The following is a 21,538-nucleotide window of genomic DNA, read 5'->3' on the forward strand; positions in this document are numbered from 1 at the left end:
TCTAACAAATGTGTTTGTGAGTGAAACGGGAATATTAACAAGCTTACAGCGTTTGCATCTGATTAACAGTTATAGTTTGATAAATTATGCTACACATAAAATGTCCCGTTTGACTTTAAACGACACAAATCCTTTGCACATTTGGAATTAAAACTGTTTCACATGCTGAATCAATGAATGAATGGGATAAAAATGACAACATGATTCGATTCAAGTGTGCGCATCCATATGCGGCACAAAAGGACGTGGAAGGTGGTGCGTTCAGGGCCTGAAGCCTACAGGTTGTAAAAATGTAGCTTATGCAAATAGATCGGCCCCGCCGGGACTCTCACCCAGCCGCGGCCAAAAGGCAACAGGGGAGGACATAAATATGTAAGGGGACCTCCTTTGTTCGGCGTTTAGTCACCTCTGGCCCCTGGAAAACCATTAAACGAGGAGGACTTCTCCCAAGAGCGCGGCATTCCTCACATTCCTCCGCGGTGACGTCACAGACGAGGGGCGGGACCTCCACGGGCGTCTGGGCTGACTGCTGCCTTCAGGGTCCCGTCCGCTGCTCTGCTCTTTCACTTCACTGCAGCCCCGAACAGCGTCCTTACCGAATTGTCTTCGCCCTTTCAACACCTTTACATTTCGAAAAACCAACGAAGAAGAAGCCCATACCTTTATTGAAAAAGCAACTGAACCTTTTGCTAGCAGCAGGACCCCACTTGGGCAGCGAGTGTGCCCTCGAAGCTATCCTTTCCAGCATTGTGCGGGTCATGAATGCACCTCGCACCCCCCCCTCTTTCCCGTCCCGAACGCCTCCATTGGACTACAGAGACCCACTACTATAAACATACCAAGAGTCCCTGTGCGAGACGAAGACCACGTCGTTGTACTTCACGGCCAAGTTGGACAACTTTTCCGGGACGGTTCCCCCTCTTTTCCCTCTTATTCGGGTTCGGCTGCTGCTGCTGAAGCGGCTCTGCTCAACTTTTTTTTTTTTTTTTTTTTTTTTTTTTTTGGCGACTGCCCTTTTTTTGGCCGACGAGTAAAAAAAAAAAGAAAAAAAAATCTCTCTATCGAGGTTTTTTTTTTTTTTTTTCATTTTTAAACTTCTCGTTCCTGCCAAACATTTGGAATTTAAACGCATCGGAGATGAGCGCCGCGCGGATGGTCGTCCTGATGCTGTGACGTTCAGGGCCGTCGAGGTTGAACGGCGACTTTCTTCGGTGCGGGGCAGAGAAGCGGAGCATGTAGCGCACGACCAGCGGTGAGTTGAGAGCTCGTGCACCTCCTCGAACGCTGGTTCCTCGAAGGGAAACAAAACTTTCCTTCTCCTCCTCCTCCCCCGCCCCCCCATTTTCATACCACAATCCATTGCGTCTAAACTCGACGCGTATATGCGGCTTTACGGGCCTTATGGAGCAGATTCCAAATGTCCCCCTCACTCCCCCCCCCCCCCCTTCCGTCTCATCGTCCACTGAAGATAAACATGCGGTAAATATGCAGACGTGAGCCCCAAATCCCCTCGAGGGGCCTGTAAGATGCCTGCTGGATGCGATTTCATGTGGATCAACTCATTGATAGGACACATTTCCCGCACTTAAGTCTTCATTTGGGGGGGTTCTGGTTGAAGGGACTGAGTGCTTCAGTGCTTCAGGACAGCCCCCCTCCACCTTTTGCGTTGCACCTTTGCACCGGTTTTGACACCCAGGTGCCTGTATTGGCCCATTGAGTGCAGGGTTTACGTCAGTTGGGGGGTATTTTACACCAGGCAATCGCCTGGCCATTAATCACTGATAAGCAATCTGTGCTTGTGGATGCTTGTAGACCTGCTGTCTCAAACGAAGAAGGTTGGAAGGAAGGGGTTGATAATATTGAACCTGAAAGAGGTGTGTGTGTGTGTGTGTGTGTGTGTGTGTGTGTGTGTGTGTGTGTGTGTGTGTGTGTGTGTGTGTGTGTGTGTGTGTGTGTGTGTGTGTGTAAAAATAGCAACAACAAGAACAAACCACGTCCTTCCTTTTGGATCCATCAAACACTTGCAACTTTTATTTTGCTGCTGAGCTGTTTGTCGTGCTTCTTCTTCTTCTTCTTCTCTCTCTCTCTCTCTCTCTCTCTCTCTCTCTCTCTCTCTCTCTTCAGTCGTCATCTGTCTGTGTGCGCCGCATACATGTTTTGTGTCAGAGCGTGCACAAGATGTGTCCGGACACGCAATTTAGCCTGCAAAGTGTTGCTGCGCAAAAGAAAAGGAGAGAGAAAGAATGAAAGAGAGAAAAGGAAAAAAAAAAGAGGAGAGAGTTCTGTACGGGCAAATATAGCATGGCTGCTGCAGGAGACCTGGGCTACACACACACACACACACACACACACATCTGGCTGCCTTTTATAAGCCCAAAGGCATGCTGCGTAAATTATATGGTGCTGCAGCAAGTGGCTCGAGAGGACGCAGCACTTTAAAATAAAGAAAAAAAACAAACGAAAAAAAACAACAAAAAAAAAAAGAAATCACGCAGCTGGACCATTGGAAGAAGTGAAAGAGCCGCAGCCTCCACCTCAGGCCTGTTTAGACACAACACAGTGGGTAAATATCCAATAACGTTTAGGTTCAAGCGGACGCTGCCGCTCGTGTGTGTGTGTGTGTCTCTCCCGGGCCGTGGCAGCCGCCGGCTCCGCTGGCATGTGGCGCTGGACGTCAGCGGGGCACGGCCGTGGTAGGTGCGGCCCGCCTAATGTGGGCCCTGCTGCGCTCAGACGGCACACTGGCCATTGTTTGTCTTGCCACTGGGCCATTTGTGTCTGAAGGCCGTTTTGATTGCTACGTAGGGGCCCAGCGACGCGCACCTGCAATTTTGGGTCGCGCTGAGAAGAAGACGACAGGCGAGGAGGGACCGCGTTCCTGTGCGTTTCGTTTTTTTTCCTCTGGCTTCCGGAGGAGATGTGTTGCCGATTGGACGTAAGAATTGGCTTTGCTGAGAATTAATATTCTCGGTTTTCACCATGTGTCTCGAGTCGGCCGTGCTTTGCTTCTGCTGCCCGCTCCACTTTCTACTTTTTCATTGACACAGCCCTTTGTGACATCATGAACGGAGCTACCATCTCAAAAAAAAAGCAGAGTGTGTCTGATTTTATGGCTTTGGAACGCATCAATTTATTCAACTAATTGACATCATTTATCAAAAAGCAACAATCCACTCATTTGTTGCTGACCTCAGCAGGCATTACGTGTGCGTCATAAAGCGAAGAAACACATAAATCAGAGCTATAATAAAAATGCCGTAAGATGTGTTTACTGGTATGTGTGTGTGTGCAGGTGTGTGTGTGTGTGTGTGTGTGTGTGTGTGCATTGTGACCTGCAAGGCTGCCAGTGTTGTGTAAGTGCTGCTCCATCTGGCAGACGACGACAACAGAGCCGCGCCGACGTGCCGCTGCCTGCCCAACTCTCCCACAGTCCACACCTCCTCCCAGGCCAGCTGTCAGTCACCACCGTGGCCCCGCCCACACCCCCCCCCCAAAAAAAAAACCCCAAAAAACTCCACTTTGACCCCTGTCCCTTTGATCGCCCCCTCCACCACCCCCCACTACCTCTCCGAAAAAAAAGAAAAAAAAAATACAACGCAACGCAAGTTCCCCCCCGTAAAGTTCGAAGTGTGAGGTGCAATTTTATTTTTAAAGGGGCTTCGGCGGCGGAAGTGTGCGCTTTAATGTGGCTCACATGTGACAGAAGATCAAGCGCCTGAACTTTCCGTTTGAAGTCGCGTCTTCTTCCTGACGGCCACTTTGTTGGTTACAGGAGCCGCTGATACAGTAGCAGAGCGCCATCAAAGAGCTGCTGCATTCAGGGACCCGTAAACCAGGACGCTGCTGCTGCTACTGCTGCTACTGCTGCTACTGCTGCTGCTGCTGTTGTGTTGTTGTTGTTGCTGGCAGTGTGTGTGTGTGTGTGTGTGTGTGTGTGTGTGTGTGTGTGTGTGTGTGTGTGAGCCCCCGCTGGTTCCCAGGAGGGAGGGTGGTGGTGGTGGAAAATGTGAAAAGCGGCGCTGAGGTTTTGCCGGAAAGAGACTCGGCGGCCGACGGTCTGCACTGCCGCCGCTATCAGTCCCCCCCCCCATCCTGCCCCCCTCTCACCGTCCTCCACCCCCTCCCCTTCCCCCCCACCGGTGTCGCCTCTCCAGCAACTGTACCAACATGATAAGAGCATGAGAACCTCGCCTTGTTGTCTCACTCACACGGTCACACACACACACACACACACACCCGGTCACACACACCAACACACCCCCGCACCCCCAAACTCCTTGTTGCTGGGTCGTATCTCCAAACGCTCCGGGCCGCCGCGATTCCCGAAGCGCCGCTGGCACGGCGATGAGCTGGCAGTCGCCGACGTCACCGTCGGTTTTGGAAAGCTGGTCGGCAGCCAGCCTCGGCCTCCTCTTCCTCCTCCTCCTCTTCCTCCTCCTCCTCTTCCTCCTCCTTCGTCCTCGTGCAGCAGCAGCAGCAGAAGTTCTTGAGGAGCCATCAAGTCCTGCAGCTCACTCACAGTCAAGATAGTGTGTGTGTGTGTGTGTGTGTGTGTGTGTGTGTGTGTGTGTGTGTGTGTGTGTGTGTGTGTGTGTGTGTGTGTGGTCGTGTTTTGTTGACAGTTTTCCCCTCTGAGCCGCTCTCTGTCCAGCATTAAAATTCCTTGTTGGACTTGTCAGGACGTGCAGCGAGGAGGCTGATATGATTCCCTGGAGAGCCTGAACTCTTCTTTTTGAAAAAAAAATGCACTTCAAAGGGATGAAACATTGGATTTAATCCAAACGCGTGACAACACTGAACAGATTATTTCGAGCGCCGTCCTTCCTCCTCGCTTCATACAGACAATATTTCAGGTTTCACATCTTTGTAACAGTTTTCCCTTCAGCTCCGCCAGCACGTCCGTCCGTCCGTCCGTCCTCTGTTCAAAGAGAGCTGCCTGCGTGGGGGGCGCTCTATTGGAATATATTCTGCTAATTGTACTGTCATTTAGTTGTTGAGTCGCCTTTTAAAGGGCTCGCAGGAGTGCAACACACTCTTACAACTGTAATCACCGGCCCAGCGTCAGAAGTGTGCAGGCAGTCGCTCGCTCTTGCATCGCCGTGATGTTTCTGCTTCCCATTGACGTTGAACACACTGCAGCTCTGTACCTTATAGAGTGTGTGTGTGTGTGTGTGTGTGTGTGTGTGTGTGTGTGTGTGTGTGTGTGTGTGTGTGTGTGTGTGTGTGTGTGTGTGTGTGTGTGTGTGTGTGTGTGTGTGTGTGTGTGTGTGAGAAAGAGGAGAGCAGGAAAGTGAAAGAGAGCAGATGCGCTTGTTACAAACACGCTGTCTGGCCGGCCGGCCGCCTGGCTGCACCATCTGCCTGCAGCTGCTGACGACTGCGTGTGTGACAGACGCTCTGTGTGTGTGTGTGTGCGTGTGTGTGTGTGTGTGTGTGTGTGCACACGATGGGTGTATGCAGGCATGTTGTGAATTGTATCAATGTTTTAATTGTTCTGATTTGGGACAAATGTGGTCGTGGTGTTTGGGCCCCGCTGTCCCCTCGGCATGCTGGGAAAACAAGGCCTCTGTGTGTGTGTGTGTGTGTGTGTGTGTGTGTGTGTGTGTGTGTGTGTGTGTGTGTGTGTGTGTCCACTGTCACTGCTGCTGATCCAGGGTCAGTGGAGGTGGGTTCGGCAGGGGGCTCCCCTCTAAGACTCTGATGAGACTTTATTGTCTCCACGTGTTCAGACCTTTAAGCTGCGGCCCTCCACACCAAACAAAACAAACCCCTCCGCCCCCCCCCCCCCCAAAAAAAAAAAAAAAAATCCCGTCATGCGACATGAAAGAGGCTCAGAAGACCCGAGGAGATCTTCTCCGCCGGTTCCTCCTGTGTTCTGCTGCAGCCTGGAGGAACATATGGCTGCGGCGGAGATCTATCGCATGACATGAAATGAAACACGCAGCCTGTCGTCGCCTTTTAACGGGAACCCGACACTCCTGCTGGAGCCGCCCGCAAATCTGCCGGAGCTGTTTCATGTCCGTCTGGTCCGAGACTGTTGAAGATAGAAGAAGAAGAATAATGGAAAAGAAAAGCTGCTGAGATTTTTTTTCTGTTTTCTTTTTATGGAGCCAGTCAGCGACGTTTCGGCCGCCTGTCACCGAGTCTTTCAAAGAAGCTTTCACTGTTGTTTGTTGAGCAAAGGCCCGATGCTCGTTGCAGCTCTCACGCTGATTTCTTCTTCTGGTTCTTCACGTTCTCGTTGTTGTTCTTGTTTATGTTCTTCTTCTTCTCCTCATGCTCTTGGTTTTCTTTTGTTCAGGCAGACAATAGCTTAACCAGGTGTTACCTGCTTCTTCTTCTTCTCCTTCTCGTTGTTGTTGTTGTTGTTCTTCTTCTTCTACGGACTTTCAGACCTGTGTTCCAAAATACCGGATGCTGATTGGCTGCGTGGTGGTTGACAGACGTCCTAACTCCATTACAGAAATGTCTGAAAACGTTGAGAGTGGGGAGGCTGTCAAAGTGGACGCGCAAGCTTTCAGAGTTCACGTGAAGGAGGAACTTTTCCAAGCGGATCCGTCGATATCATTCCCGAACTTTGAGCATCAGCGGCGTTTTCTCAACTTCCACGTGACGCAGGGCTCTGATTGGCCAAACTGTGGGGAGAGGAGGAGGAGAAAGATTGGGGGGGGAGGGGGCGGGGCAAAACAAGGAGTCTGATGGAGGAAGAGCAGTTACAAGCTGTGAAGCACTTAACCCGTTTGTTTTGCTCCGCCGCTCGTGTGTGTGTGTGTGTGTGTGTGTGTGTGTGTGTGTGTGTGTGTGTGTGTGTGTGTGTGTGTGTGTGTGTGTGTGTGAGCAACAGGGATGGGATTGATTGAATTACACACTACACTTGCGTCCAAGGCTTTGCCGTTTTGTTCCTTTTTTTTTGGTGCCCATGAAGAGAAGGGATGACACACACACACACACGGCACACACACACACACACACACACACACACACACACACACACACACACACACACCATTTCCAACACTGCATTTGCGTGCAGCCGCTGCGGTGATGACTCGTTGGAGGCGTTTGCCGTGATTCTTCGGCGAGCGGTGCAGCCGTGTTGTGTAAACGCGGCCGTCCTGCCGTCGTGTTTGCCGCTGCGTGTTTGGCTCGGCTTGCGATGTTTAGCTTTTCCTCCTCGTTGCTCGTCTGACAGGTGACCCGACGGCCCCAGAAACTTCCGGTCCCGAGTCCCGACCGAGCTGGGAAACCTGACTCGAAATAGTTTTATTTTGTTTCCATGCTGGTCTGCTGCTGAAACACAAACGTCAGCGTCTGACTTTGTCACAGCCGTCCCAGTCTGATTTGGTGCCCGCCACTTTTTTTTTCTTTCTTTTTTTTTTTATTTTTACGGACAACGTGTCATTTTAAATGTATTACATTTTCCAGACAATTAACTTGGAGGGAAAAACAAAGCAGCCATTGAATTTGAAAACAGCCTGAACCTGAGTGGATATTGTAAAAATTTGCCCAAAAAAATGGTTTAAAAGTGAAACATCCCTTTAAACTGACACTCTGGGGGAAAACACTTTTTCCTTCAACAACGCTGATGTGTCTTTGAACTGTTTGCGACTCGACCTCCATATCGGCGGTGCTGAAAAAAAAAAAAGCATCTGCAAACAAACGCTGGGGCAGGAAAACATACTCGTGGTTTTTGTGGATTTTTCAACACACACTCTGGGGAAGAAAAAAAAAAACAACAACGAAAAAACATCTCTGTTTTTTTCACCTTTCTGATCCGCACCACACCAGCCTCCGGAGGAGGAGAGGAGAAAAAAAGGGAGAAAAAAACTCGACAAAGGAAGAATGGAATGGGGTTTTTTTTAACGTGTATTTTTAGCCAAAAGAGGAAAAAACAACCCTCTTCCCTCAGTTTTTCCCCGCTCGTTTTCTCCACGCCGCAAAATTACAACGTGCAAAAATCATAAACGTGCATGCTCTTTTTGCACGCTGGGAATGAGGGAGAGAGGGAGAGAGAGAGGGAGAAAAAGAAAAAAACCCAGCAGCCACCATCGGCCGGGGGGGGGGGGGGGAGAAACGCAGCAGAGCGAGAGGCCGTGGCTCTCTAGGGTGTGTGTGTGAGTGTGAGTGTGTGAAGGAGTGGGTGTGTGAAGGAGTGAGTTCTGGTCCGCAGCTATTGTCTGTCTGTCCGTCCGTCTGTCTGGATGGAGTCGACCACGCAGTGCCAACCGCGCCACTGATTGCTACTTTTAACTGTGTCTGGTCTGGTCCGCTGGCTAACCTCTGCGAAACCTGCTGTGTGTGTGTGTGCGTGTGTGTGTGCGCACGCTGGCGTGCGCATGCGTGCGTGTACGTGTTTGTGGTGTTCCTTGTTCATGCATGTCTATGTTTGCACACCGCACGGAGAAAGTATGCGTCTTTATTTGTGCCTCTGAGTGTTTTTCTCTCTGCTCCCTCGCTTGCTCTGATCTTTGCTGTTGTTGTTGTTTTACTGCTGTGTGTGTGTGTGTGTGTGTGTGTGTGTGTGTGTGTGTGTGTGTGTGTGTGTGTGTGTGTGTGTGTGTGTGTGTGTGTGTGTGTGAGAGAGAGTTTTAGTTTGTTTCCCATAAGCCTCAGCGACCTGGTTCAGGTCAGGTGACCACTGGTGGTCACCGTGTGACCGCATTATCCCCCTTTTAGATTGTTGAAATGCAATAGTTCACTTTTCTTTTTCTTTTTTTTTTTCTCACAGCAACGCTAGGGCCCTGTGTGATGTCACAAAGGGCACCGAGGCCTTGCCAGCTCATGTCAAAGTCTTCTGGCAAGCAGCTTTCCTCCCCATCAGTGGAAAAAAACTTATGGTGTGGAAGATGCATTGAAACGTTGATGTTACGTAAAATAAGCTTTTTTTTTTTTTTTTTTTTTTTGCTGGAAGGCTGCAAACAGAGGGCTAAGTTTGCTCCGCCGGCCTCCCCCCACCATGTATTCAGGACTGTGGAATGTGTTGTGGCTTCCGAGAAAGGGGGCGGACCTTCCTGCGGGTGAAAAAAAAAAGGGTGGAGCGAGGCTGCCAAACAAACGCTGGTCGCACTTTTCACACCTGCTGCTCACCCACAGGCCCCTCCCCCACTCCCCCACTCCCCCCCCCGCTTTTATGGTGCGTTCAAGTGTCAGGTGTGTGTCTGTGTTTTCCGAGGGTGCTGAGGAATCCTGGCCGCCGTCCAAGACGACGATCAAAAAAAACAAAAAAAAAAAAACAATCCTCCAGACAAGAAGCAACACATCCATCCACACAGCAACATTTTTTCTCCCCCCCTCCCTCCCCCCATCGGCTCATTCGTCACTCGTTTTTTTCTTCTTCTTCGACTTTAAACTCTCTGCAACCCCCCCCCCCCCCCCCTTCCCTCTTTAAATCCTCTCGTGTCGCTCAGCATTCCGGGCCCGTCCTGAGTTTTCCGTCATGCGTCACCGCTCCTCCCGGAGCGCCTGTTGTTTTTCTCCCGGCGACAGAGGTGTGGAAGCTTCCCGGTCGCCTCCGGCCGGCTCGTTCCCGTCTGACGAGGCTGCGAGAGCGGCCGCCACCCTCGGCGTGGTGACTCTGCGAATTCCGCCCGTTTTAATTCCAGCGGCATTCATCAGCCTGGATAAAATGAGAAAAATCACAACTGACTGGGTGATTTAATCGTCCGGGATAAAAAAAAAAAAAAGTGGGCGTGTCTTTCTAGTCTCCACGCTGGTATTAGTGCACAGACGTGTCCCAACTGCTGTGCCCTTCAAGGTATATGTGAAAAAAAAAATAGATGAGTGATGCAGGAATGTTGCTGGGTTTCCTGGAACTGTGTTACATGTCCATCCGGGAAAGAGCTGAAGAAGTTTCTGATAAAAAAAACTGCTGCGAGGGCGATAAAAGGGAACCTCCTCCTCCTCCTCCTCCTCCAGCAGCAGCAGCAGCAGCAGCAGCAGCAGCAGCAGCAGCAGCAGCAGCAGCAGCCTGCATGGTGCCTCCAACTTTTCTTCTTCTGGGTCGTCCTGAAAGCAGGTTGTTGTTTTGTTTTTTTTAAAGAAAACTCTGAAACATTTTATCCGAGAGTTTTCACGACTGATTAAAACGCTTATGTTGGAGGTTGGCAAGATGGATGAGCCAGACTTTTTTTTTTTTTTTTTTTTTACTTAACAAAACAAAACAACTTATAAACTGAAAAAAAAAAAAACACTAAAAAACCCACTTGCGTGTGTTTGTTGTTTTATCATCCTCTCGGCGGCGTGCTAATGTCCTCACTACCAAGTTGTGAGTTTTCAATCAAGGACGTTTTCTCTTCTGTTTGGCATCTAAGCAGCTACTCTGTGGGAGCATGTGTGCCGCTGCTGCACACGTCCTGTGCTGTGCAGTGCGGCTGTCAGCAAGGTGGTGGATGAAAGGGAACAGGAAGTACTCCCTCCAAACCCTCCACGAACACACACACACACACACTCACACACACACACACTCACAGAGCCCTGAAATGAACCTCAGAAGCTCCAATAGTTCCTGGAAGGCAGCTGACGTCTGCGCTCGGCCCGTTTGAAGTCCGTTCATCCAAAGCTTCACTTTTCTGGCCTCCTGGCTTCTCGGCTCTCTTGGAGTGGGTGCAGCCGGGGATGGGGGGTGGTCCAACTGTCTGACTGGGTCAGACTGTAATGGGAGCAGGATGCTTCTCTTATGCATCTAAAAACATGGACAATGCAAAGTCTGACGATCATCTTGGAAACAAAGGGAAGGTCTGTTGAGTGGAGTTACGGCGACGTTTGCTGATTCTCACCTGTTGCCCTTGGGCTGGTAAATATTGACAACAACAATAATAATAATAATAATAATAATAATAATGGTGATGATACATTTTATTTTGATGGTGCCTTCCAGGTCATCCGAGGTCACCGAACAGAGAATAAAACATATTTGAAACAACAAGCAAAAAAAGTTAAAGGTCTGAATTAGAGTGAGTGGGAAGAGATGAACCGTTTAAAAAAAAATGGAAACATCATCATACTGAGATGGTTGAAGATACACACACACACACACACACACTCAAACATACCTAGCAATGTGTGCAGGGTTATTTATCCAGTGAGCGGTGCTTTGATAAGCAGATGAGTGTGAAGAGGTCGCCGTTATTAACTCCTCCTCCTCTTCCTCTTCCTCCTCCCCTTTGCCTCCTGCTGCAGGTCCAGTTGGTCCTCCTCGTCCTCCTCCTGGTCCTCCGGACACCTCTGGGAATGGGCCAGCGCCTGGCCGGGGTGCGTCTCTCCACCCGGCGGTGCGTCTGGCGTCGTGCCAGAGTGCGGAGGTCAGAGGTCAGGTCATAGAGCCCGCCCACAAACGCCCCCACCCCTCCTCTTCTTGTTCCCGAGAGCGACTTTTTGACCGTCTGACCACTCCACGCCGCGACCTCTGACCCCAACCACCACCCACGGACCAGCCATGCCTTTCCGGCTGATGCTGCGGCGCACGCGGCGCTACAACGTGCTGAGCAAGAACTACTTTGTGACGCGGATCCGCCTGCTGGACAGTCATGTGATCGAGTGCACGCTGTCGGTGGAGAGCACGGGCCAGGAGTGCCTGGAGGCGGTGGCGCAGAGGCTGGAGCTGCGGGAGGTGAGCGCGCCATGGAACCTCTCATCCAGCAGATGTACTTAATAATTATAGAGGGAGACGGATGTGCGATTTTGACTTTTTTTTGCCCATGAGCCAATATCGTCTAAACGCTTAATTTCCCATTGTGATGGCAACCGATAGCGATATTTCCCCCAAGACTCATTTCAGGTCACAGGTGTGGTGGAATGAACTCATCATCGACTGTTTTGGACCAGTTGAATTGGATTTTTTTTTTTTTTCAAATTCTGAAGCCGCTGATCAGCCAATCACACGTTTTCTTCTCTTTTCTATCAGTCACTGGTTTCCCTGTGGGTGGATGTGTCACCTGCATCAAGCCTGATTTAAAAGGCGGCGCTGATTCATGTCGCTGTTATGAATGACGTGTGTTTGTGTGTGTTTGTGTGTGTGTGTGTGTGTGTGATCGCCACGTGTCCTCCGAGTGAGTGAGTGTGTGTCTGTGTGTGAGTGTGTGTTTGTGTGTCTCCGCTCTCCCGCTGGGTCCTTGTCCGTCTCTAACGAAGCGTAGCTCGCTCTGTCCTCTCGCCCGCCCCTCCCTCCCTGCAGAAGAAAGAGATACGGCTACCCCGCTTGTGCACACACACACACACACACACACACACACACACACACACACACACACACACACACTGCAACAACACCTCTTGTTTTTCTCTCATTTTCTTTCCTCTTCTTCTCTGCATGTTTGCCTCCACATGGCAAGTGTGTGTGTGTGTGTGTGTGTGTGTGTGTCCTGGTGTTTTGTTTTGTAGGCTTGACTTTGACTTTGACAGACGTGCAGGTCTCAGGAGTGTGTACTCGCACTGCGCTGCGGCATTTGCCAGCCGTCGGCTACGTTCCTGCGACTGTCCGTCCGTCGAAACGACCCATTTTCACCTTTTTAACTGCTGCACCTGAGGCCTTTGTGTTTGTGTGTTTGTGTGTGTGTCTGTGTGTGTGTGTTTGTGTGTGCCGGGGTGGGGGGTGAGGGGGTTTGCCTTTTCGCAGCTGGCAGATTTATGACTTTAATTGCCTCGCAACAACACGACACAGTGCGAAACAGGTGTTGTAACACTTTGTCTCAGCGCTGCGGTTCCGACGCAGTCTGTTGCGTTGCGTTGCGTGGCGTTGCGTTGCGTTGCGTTGCGTTTCCCTGAATTGTGCGCTGCTGCATTTGCACGCGCCAGAAATGAAACAACCACTGCTTTTTTTAACAGTAAATTTTAAAGACCTCGTCAAAACTGTCGTGTTAGCTTGCTTGCTAACGCCACTTCCGCCGCCTTGCATTTATCGAAAGTGTAAATCGCTCATAGTTCCTCAATTATTGTGCCGTTTCAAGTACAAAATGAATACATTTTACTTTACAAACACTTACTTTACTTTACAAATACACTACCAGTCAAAGGTTTGGACTCACCCTTTGAATTGAATGTCTTTTTTTTCCATTGACATTGCAGTTTCTCACTGAAGGCATCAACACTGCGTATGAGCACACATGGAATTATGAAGGAAGCAATAAAAGTGTCAAATAACTCAAATACATTTTATATTGAAGGTCTCCATAATAGCACATTTACAGCTATTGAAGTTATTGAGTGAGTTGTATCTGTCTGCAGTGTAGAAAGAACTGAAGATAAAGAAAATGCCTTGGCATTAGAAGGTGTGTCCAAACGTTTGACTGCTCGTGTACAAATCATCCAGGTGAAGTATTTATTGTGTTTTGAACAGGAGTTCACGATTCGAGCGGCTGGATCAGAGTCAGTGCACTGATTGACGATGACTGATGAGCAGCGTGTTGGCTAAAAAAAACCCCAAAACCTCACCTCATTAGCAATCAGGTTCGATGTTTTTGCTTTGTCGTGACTAATTTCACGACTTGTAACCAGCCGGCGTTGCACGTCGCTAGCATGTCGGCACCTGCACCCCCCCCACCCCCCAGGGCCGCAGGAGCAGGTCGTAAAGCCGTTCAACGCACCAGCGGCGAGGAGGAGGTTGAGCGATCCGATGGTTCCGTCAGGGAACCTCGGGGAGTTTTCCAAAAAGTTTCCCCACTCTGCAGTGTGACTCACGGCTCCTAGACGCTCGTATCGGACGAAAACATCTCTGTTGTCGTTGCGTCACTGTGATTCACTTCCGTTTGCATTTAAGAGGTCGTCTCATGCTTAGGTGAGATACCGTCGCCGCCGTCTCATTGGCTGCTCTCAGTCCGCGCACGTCAAAGGTTTGATCGGATCTGATGGAAAATATGAAATATGTGCCTGTTGACTCCGTGCATGTTCTGCCTGCCCCTCCAGACCCACTACTTTGGCCTGTGGTTCCATGGGAAGACCCAGGCTCCGTCGCAGCGCTGGGTGGAGCTGGAGAAGCCCCTCAAGAAGCAGCTGGACAAGTTTGGCAACGAGCCGCTGCTCTTCTTCGGCGTCATGTTCTACGTGCCCAGCGTGTCGCGGCTGGAGCACGAGGCCACCAGGTAGGACCAGGCCTCCGCTTCTCTTCTCTTCTCTTCCTTCCTGCAAACAAACCAAACTGCCCACGTTTGGGTGACGGCAGTGAGTCAGAACACAGGAGAATTACGCAACTTCGAGTGCAGCAGTGCAGCCTTTTCCAAATAAGTCGCAACGGGGAAACGATATTTATGAACCTGTTGCCTCCAAAGCGATTTACGTTTTGTTTCTTATTGGTGCTCGTGGACGTGCACTGGTTCCCTCAGCATGTTTGACTCTGAAGGTCCAGTCGGGCCTCTTCTTGACTTCTGGAAACTTGAGATGCGACACAACCTGGACTGGACCTGCAGCCAGTCTCCTGACAGTCAGGTTCCCTCGTTGGCTCTCCTGTTAAAACCTAAAACCATGTTCACCATGAGTCACTGTGCATCATGTGACCCTCTGATGGAGGTGTGTAGAGGAGGAGCCTGGAGGAGGAGGAGGAGGTTCTGGTCTCTCATCGGGGCCCTGAACCCTCCAGGCCTCCGTCTTACATATCTGAACCGCTGATCCGTTCGACTTGAGCCCGATCGTATTTATCGACTGCAGATGTGTGTGTTAGTGTTATGTGTGTGTGTAAGCGGGAGTGCGAGCGAGCAGTGTGAGCAGACGGGGATTCGGGGGGGTCGTCCAGGGGTCTGTGTGCAGCCGGGACGTCCTGCCAGCTCGGATTCCTTCACACGGCGGCGGCGGCTCTCGGCCTTCGCACCCGGCCGCCGAATTCACTGGCTGCTGCCTGTGTGGAGAGTTTGACCGTCCGTCGGTCACTAGTGTGTGTGTGTGTGTTTTGTTGTTGTAGTTGTTGTTTTCCGATGTTGCCGTCCGTTCGGAGATGCAGAGATGCATCCAGCTGCTGCTCGGCTGAAGACGACGCTCCAGGAAACCTGGTCAGCTGCTGTGTGTGTGTGTGTGTGTGTGTGTGTGTGTGTGTGTGTGTGTGTGTGTGTGTGTGTGTGTGTGTGTGTGTGTGTGTGTGTGTGTGTGTGTGTGTGTGTGTGTGTGTGTGTGTGTGATGGGGTGGGGGGGTTACGTTGGGGCCTTAGGGGCAATTTAAGGAACAATGGTCGCCTCTTTTCGGCGACCCTCCTCCTCCTCCTCCTCCTCCTCCTTTTTTCTCCAACAATCCTTTCACTCAGCCTCCCCTGGTGCTTTTTTTTTTTTTTTATCAGCTCCAGATCATCGCATCGCTCTCGCCTCGCGTTGAAAAAAAATAAAAAAGAGAAAAAGAAGAAAAAACCCCTTCCTCTCGGCCTCCTCTGTTCTTCTCCTTCTTTCTCCTTTTCTGCTGGGTCTGGAATGTTGGCACAGCCGCCCGGCGTAGGAGGCGGACCACACATTCCTCCCCAGCAGAAGTGCTGCAGCAGGGGAGGGGCGGGGCTCAGCCGAGGGGATGGGGGCTGTCTGAGTTCGCCCAACACACACACACACACACACACACACACACACGGATACGCATGCATACACTCGCACTCCTTGCGCTCCCCCACCTCCTCCTCCTCCCTCCCTCCCTCCCTCCCTCGGAAGCCAGCTGCAGCTCCTGCAGAGGAGTTAGTCACAATAAAAAAACACAACACTGGAAGAAAACACACACACACACACACACACACACACACACACACACACACACACACACACACACACACACAAAACTTAAAGTGGACTTGTCGCGTCAGGCTGAAAACGATCTCCAACTCTTCAGATTTCAGAACTTTTCATTTGCAGATTTTTCAGTCCTCTCAAAAATCGTCCCGTCCGCATCGTTCTGGCTGCTGATTCGTCGAGCTCTGCTGCCGTCGACGTTGTGTTCTCATCTCTTGGGAAAGCCGCCGTCGGTCAGGTCGATTTTCCAAAGCGGCAGAATTCCGACGCATCTGACGCAAGCGCACTGAAAAAAAATGCAGAAGCCGACGTCGTAGACGTCATAAAGCGGCTGCGTGGTTTTGATTTGAACGTGCACCTGGTCTGACTGAGCAGTGGGGGGGGGGTGGGGGGGTGGATGGCGAACGGAAGAGCGTGGATGGACACAGACAGTAAAAGCTCGGCAGCCAGGCTCGACTCCTCGTGTGGTTGGAGCCGCTTCACCGCACGTCTTCTCGCTGGAACTCAGCCGTGTGTTCGGCAGCCACATTAAACCAAAGACTCAAAGAGTGGCAGCGAATGTGAATTTGTGTTGTTGTTGTCGTTGTCGTTGTTCTGTTTTGTTTTCTTGCCGCCGTCGGTGCCTTGATTTACTGTTGGAAAAAAAAACAAAACCCAAAAGCCCTCGAGAAGCCCGAGTTGCTTTTCAAATTGGAGCGAAGCCTCCTGACGTCAGCGTCACTTTGTGTCAAGTCGATGGATCCAAAAGACCTCCGATGAATTTGAGCGTCTGGATTTCTTTCTTTTTTTTTTGTAGCCAGAAAGCAGCGGGACGTCGTTTGACAGTAAGGACGGCTTTATGATGCGACTCGACTCTTTGAAGGCCGACTGGTGTGTAACCTGACTCTCCCCCCCCCCCACCCTCTCTCTCTCTCTCTCCCTCTCTCTCTCTTTTCCTCCTCCTGCCTCCCGCTCTTCCTCCCTCCACGCAGCTGTGAAAATTACCGGCGGCACAGGACCGCTGTGTGTGTGTGTGTGTGTGTGTGTGTGTGTGTGTGTGTGTGTGTGTGTGTGTGTGTGTGTGTGTGTGTGTGTGTGTGTGTGTGTGTGTGTGTGTGTGTGTGTGTGTGTGTGCTTGTTGAACACTTGAGTCAGTGATCCAACAAGGCCAATTAAGCGTTCGTCCAACATTGAAACCACTCGCCGCTCCGCCAAAGCAAGGAAGGAAGTAAGAGAGGAAAATGAAGGAAGGACGGTATGAAGGAAGGAAAGAAGGATAAGGAAGGAAGGAAGTAAGAGAGGAAAATGAAGGAAGGACGGTATGAAGGAAGGAAAGAAGGATAAGGAAGGAAGGAAGTAAGAGAGGAAAATGAAGGAAGGAAAAGGAGGAAGAAGGAAGGAAGGAAAGAAGGAAAAGGAAGGAAGGGAGGATAAGGAAGGAAGGAAGGAAAAAGAAGGAAAGAATTCCTCACAATTCCATGTCAGTGGAAACTTGTTGCACATGAAAGAAAACAGAATGCGACCGCGGGGAATGGTGTGTAACATGTTCCGACCCTTCCCCGTGCGGCGTCGCCCAAAGTGTTCGCACAACCGCCCAGTTTGACTCAAAGCAGCTGTTTGTGTTGTGATTTTTTTTTTTTTTTATCCAAGAATAGCCACGTAGCTCGCTAGGTGGGCTGCCGTGCTAATGCTAGCTCCTCAGCACAGCCCGCCGCTAGCGCGATGGCGGCCGCCCCTCGCGGATACTCGGATATTGTGAGACAAAGACACGCAGCGCGGAGACTTTTTGTTTGTCTTTGTGTTGCTTGGAGTGTCCAGCACAGGGCTTTCATTTCATTTCCAGCGGGTGGAAATTCTTTCCCTGGGTTCAGCCTCCAAAGCGGTTATGCAGATGAGGACGCGTCTCCTCCGACGACTCAGTGGCCGCTTGCACAGTTTGTTTCCCGCTCCCTTCCAAGCCCCTGCTGCAGCTCCTCCCGCTCTTCCTGCTGTCCCGTCTTTGTGCCGGCAGTGTTAAAACAGCGTTTCTGAGCGGGGCCCTTGTCTTCCAATTTCACACACACACACACACACACACACACACACACACACACACACACTAAAAAACGGAAAACTGGCCAGAGGAGGAAGAAGAAGAAGAAAGGCGCAGCAGAGAAAAGCGGTGAAACACTGGAGGATTGTGAGTCAGAGTGGCCCTTTAAGCCGCGCACATATAAATCAGAGCGAGGCCTGACTCACTAAAGAGGCCGTTTGGAGTGTTTTTTTTGCTGCAGGCGACCAACTGTAGCCTCTCTACACACACACACACACACACAACTTGAGAAAAGAATTTGTGTGTGTGTGTGTGTGTGTGTGTGTGTGTGTGTGTGTGTGTGTGTGTGTGTGTGTGTGTGTGTGTGTGTGTGTGTGTGTGTGTGTGTGTGTGTCCACGGCCACGGTGGAAGCCGTCTGCTCCATCTGTGTGAGTGATATGGACGAGCAGCAAAGTGGTCCAGAGAGGGAAAGTGAGGAACCTAAACAGAGGAGATGTTGACCTGAGCGAGGCCAGCTGCCGCTAACAGCCTTGAAATCCTAGCTGCGCTCAGCCAGCTATCGCTAGCGCTAACGCATATACACACACACACACACACACACACACACAGGCTTGTTTCTCTATCTTTGCCAGGACTCTGTGTTCTCCTCCAGCTTCACCTCAAAATCTTGCTGATAAAGTTGCAAAGAGAAGTGAGGACCAGCCGAGCTCGCTGCTGCTTGAAATGTCTTGCCGTCCCCTAAATGCCATACTGACACACACACACACACACACACACACACACACAGTGGAATCCTCCTCTCTGCCACACAAGACGTTTGGAAGCATCCAGGGTTGAAGGTCACCCCAGAGGTGAAGGGAGCCTGCAAGGCACACACACGTATGCGTGCACAAACACACGCACACACATACACGTGCACACGCGCTCATGCATGCACATATGCTGGCAGGCTGGTTGTCGGGTGGGGGGGGGGGCTGTGCGGACATCTGGCAGCAGGTCTGGAGCGGCGCAGGCCTGCACCATGCGTGGGTGCTCATAAAGGCCTCTTTGTGTGTCTGTGTGTGGCTGCAGCGAGTGCCAGCCCGGCGCTCTGCCATGGCGGCGCTCACAAGGAACTCCCTGTGAGCGCCGCACAGCGCAGGCTTCACGCCGGAGCCGACGCACTTTTCACGCGGCGGCGGCGTGATGTCACTCCGACCCTCACCGGCCAGGTGCTGCACTTGTTGCCGCGCCGCTTGACAACTCTGGGCGACGACGCGTCCCCAAGAGCAAAGTGTCTTTCGGGCCGCAGCACCGGAGCCGCCGCAGTGTGGAGCAGCGCTGGAGGATTCCTTCCCCCTCTGGGATTGTTGTTTTTCCTGCACTTCTCACCGGCCTCAGCGAGACTTTTACAGGACAGCTGAGAATGAAAATGTGCGGCGTGATTACGCCAGCTAGTTTTCCCGCAGATAGAAAGTATAAATATTTCTCAAATTTCCACAAAGTACAAATTGCGACTTGCAGGTGTTTCCATTGAGTGGTGCGAAGCCGTAATTATCGTAAAACCTTGTCCCGTTGCGCCATTTTCACTGGTCAGTGAACTGGTCACGTGACCCCGCACGTCACGTCCGCTGACGTGTAAATGCCAGAAAAAGTCTTTCCATGACACTTTTGCGATACACCTCTGTGTTGATGCATCAAAGCCTTTTCCGTTCAGGTGTTTCCGTGTTTCCACTTTTCTTCTTGCCATATCTCGGTTTTGCGGTTTCATCATCCCAGACACGTTTGCAATCTGTTGACGTCAGAGTTTGTTGTCAGTCATCAACCGTGTGAGTCATCGCCGTGCCTGACGATGTGAGGCGTCCTGGGAGCTGAGCTGCGTTCGCCCTCTCGCTCGCCCTTTCACTCGCTCGCAGCTATTTCAACAATTCGCTGCCCGCCTCCCCGCCGCTGACCTCGCGCAACGTATAAACACCATCCCGCCGTAACCGCCGAGCCTCCAGAAGCAGCGCCGAGCGCCGCCGACCTCAGTGTTTACCCAGGTCCCGGACGCAGAGTGCTGGGAAAACACGCCGAGTTTTGCCAAAACAAAAACTCCACAATCGCTCAAAAGCCTTTGTGCCCCCCCAAAACCCCCTCACCCTTCAACTCCCACCCCTCCACCACCCGCGTGGCTCCGCCCCCACCCTCACCCACCGCTCGGCTCGCTCCCGGCGTCCAGACCGCATCTTCTCACCCCCTCCCTCCCTCCCTCCATCCCTCACTCGCTCTCCGAATGCAGCCGCGGCCGTTGGGTTTGGCTAATTAGAGGGTTGCCACGGGAACGGAATGGCAGCTTAGCCAACGGGTGTAATGACAGGGTGAGGGAGGAGGGCGGGGTCAGATTATAGACTCGGGAGTATGCCGAGGGGAGCTAAAAAAAAAAAAAAAAAGAAAAGAAAGAAGAAGAAGAAGAAGGAGAAGGAAGAGTAGATGTGAGGGGAGGGAGAGAGAATGCAAAGGCAAAGATGGACATGAAAGATGTGAGGAGGAGAGGAAGAGGGATTGTGAGACCGAACGAGGGGAGAAAATGTGAAATAAATGAACGAGTGAGTAAATAGAGCAGGATGAGGGAGGAATGGAGGAGAAAGTTGGTTTAGAAAGAGCAGCGGAAGGACGGAGCAGCTTCAGCTCCTTCAGGACTCAGGCAGGGAAGGTGTCCCACCACCAGGGGGTGAGGGTGAAGGGAGGGGGGAGGAGAAGGGGTCTTGGCCTCCATTCATGGAACACAGGAAACGGCGCAGGAGTTTTTAGGGAGCTGCTCCTGGTTACCCTGACACTTCCCTTGTCTGTCCTGCTGTGTGTGGCCGCCGCCGCCACCGCAGTTCTTCATAAGACTCACATGCAGTCGGAGTTGAGGCTAAAAGCGGAGAAATAAAAAGGAAAAAATAAAGAGGGGCTCTGCTAAAGTTGGAAGAAAAAAAAAAAGCTTGGTACATTTCAGCCTGCAGGGGGCGTGAGAGGACGAAAAAGTTTTCAAACGGCTTTTCAGACTCGTCCTGGGAGGTTGACAGGTCAAAGGTCAAGTGTCAGGTCTTTAGGAATATTGTATGTATATGTATTGTAAGAACTAGATACCGGACTGGCTATATGGCCGTGCCGATTTTGTTTCCCCAGTGGCCACTCGAGGTACTGCAGCAAAAAAAAAAAATCCCATGGTCCCAAAAAGCATTTTTCCCATAGACCGCAATATAAAAAAGGCCTTTAAAACGGCTGACAGGACGACTGTGACCTGAAACGCGATTCATAGCAAATCTTTCTATTGTAGATTTTTCACTTCTGGTCTTTTAGTCGTTAGAAGAGGTTTACTGACGACGCTGGAGGAGCAGAGCTTTGGAAACATGGTGAAAGAATTGGCAGCAGCCCTGCAATAAAATCCTCTTGAAAAGAAAAATCTAATTGAAACTCACACACACACACACACACTCCTCCATGTCTGTAGTGTCAGGCCCTGCAGGACTTTGTTACCGTGGTTGTTGCAGGATGGTGAAGGACTGACTCGACGTTCCTCAGGTGTCAGCTGTGACTCACCGGCTTTCAAAAGAAAAGAACTGGAAAAAAAAACAAAAAAACTGCTTTGGTTTACGCTTCCTCTGGCAGGCGTCGCCGGCGCCGCTGTCGGCGCCTCTAAACTGGAGCTGCCCGGACTCATCCTCCACGCTGCCGTCAGCCCACGTCGGCCCCGCGGTCGCTCATCCACCTGTTTTTCCTTTTCCTTTCTTTTGTTTGTCAGTCGGCCGGCGGCAGTTTAAAGGGCCGGAGTTGGTGTAAATGTTTTGCCGCCGTCACGACGCTCGACAACAGCTGCGAGCAGCTGCAGC

At 51.2% G+C, this 21,538-nt stretch overlaps 1 protein-coding gene across 1 annotated transcript in view; it reads left to right on the forward strand.

Moving 5' to 3' along the window:
- The first annotated feature begins 810 nt into the window (after window positions 1-810).
- Window positions 811-21,538, forward strand: part of LOC142882210 (tyrosine-protein phosphatase non-receptor type 14-like) — a 35,776-nt gene continuing 15,048 nt past the window's right edge. The window contains exons 1-3 of the mRNA XM_076016798.1: window positions 811-1,252; window positions 11,179-11,608; window positions 13,900-14,075. Of these exons, the coding sequence (XP_075872913.1) occupies window positions 11,435-11,608; window positions 13,900-14,075 (350 nt within the window). The 5' untranslated portion in view covers window positions 811-1,252; window positions 11,179-11,434. The remainder of the gene's footprint in view (window positions 1,253-11,178; window positions 11,609-13,899; window positions 14,076-21,538) is intronic.

The sequence above is a fragment of the Nelusetta ayraudi genome, unplaced genomic scaffold (genome assembly GCF_046127955.1).
Source record: "Nelusetta ayraudi isolate G7.1 ecotype Tasmania unplaced genomic scaffold, CSIRO-AGI_Nayr_v1 ptg000238l, whole genome shotgun sequence".
NCBI lineage: Eukaryota > Metazoa > Chordata > Actinopteri > Tetraodontiformes > Monacanthidae > Nelusetta > Nelusetta ayraudi.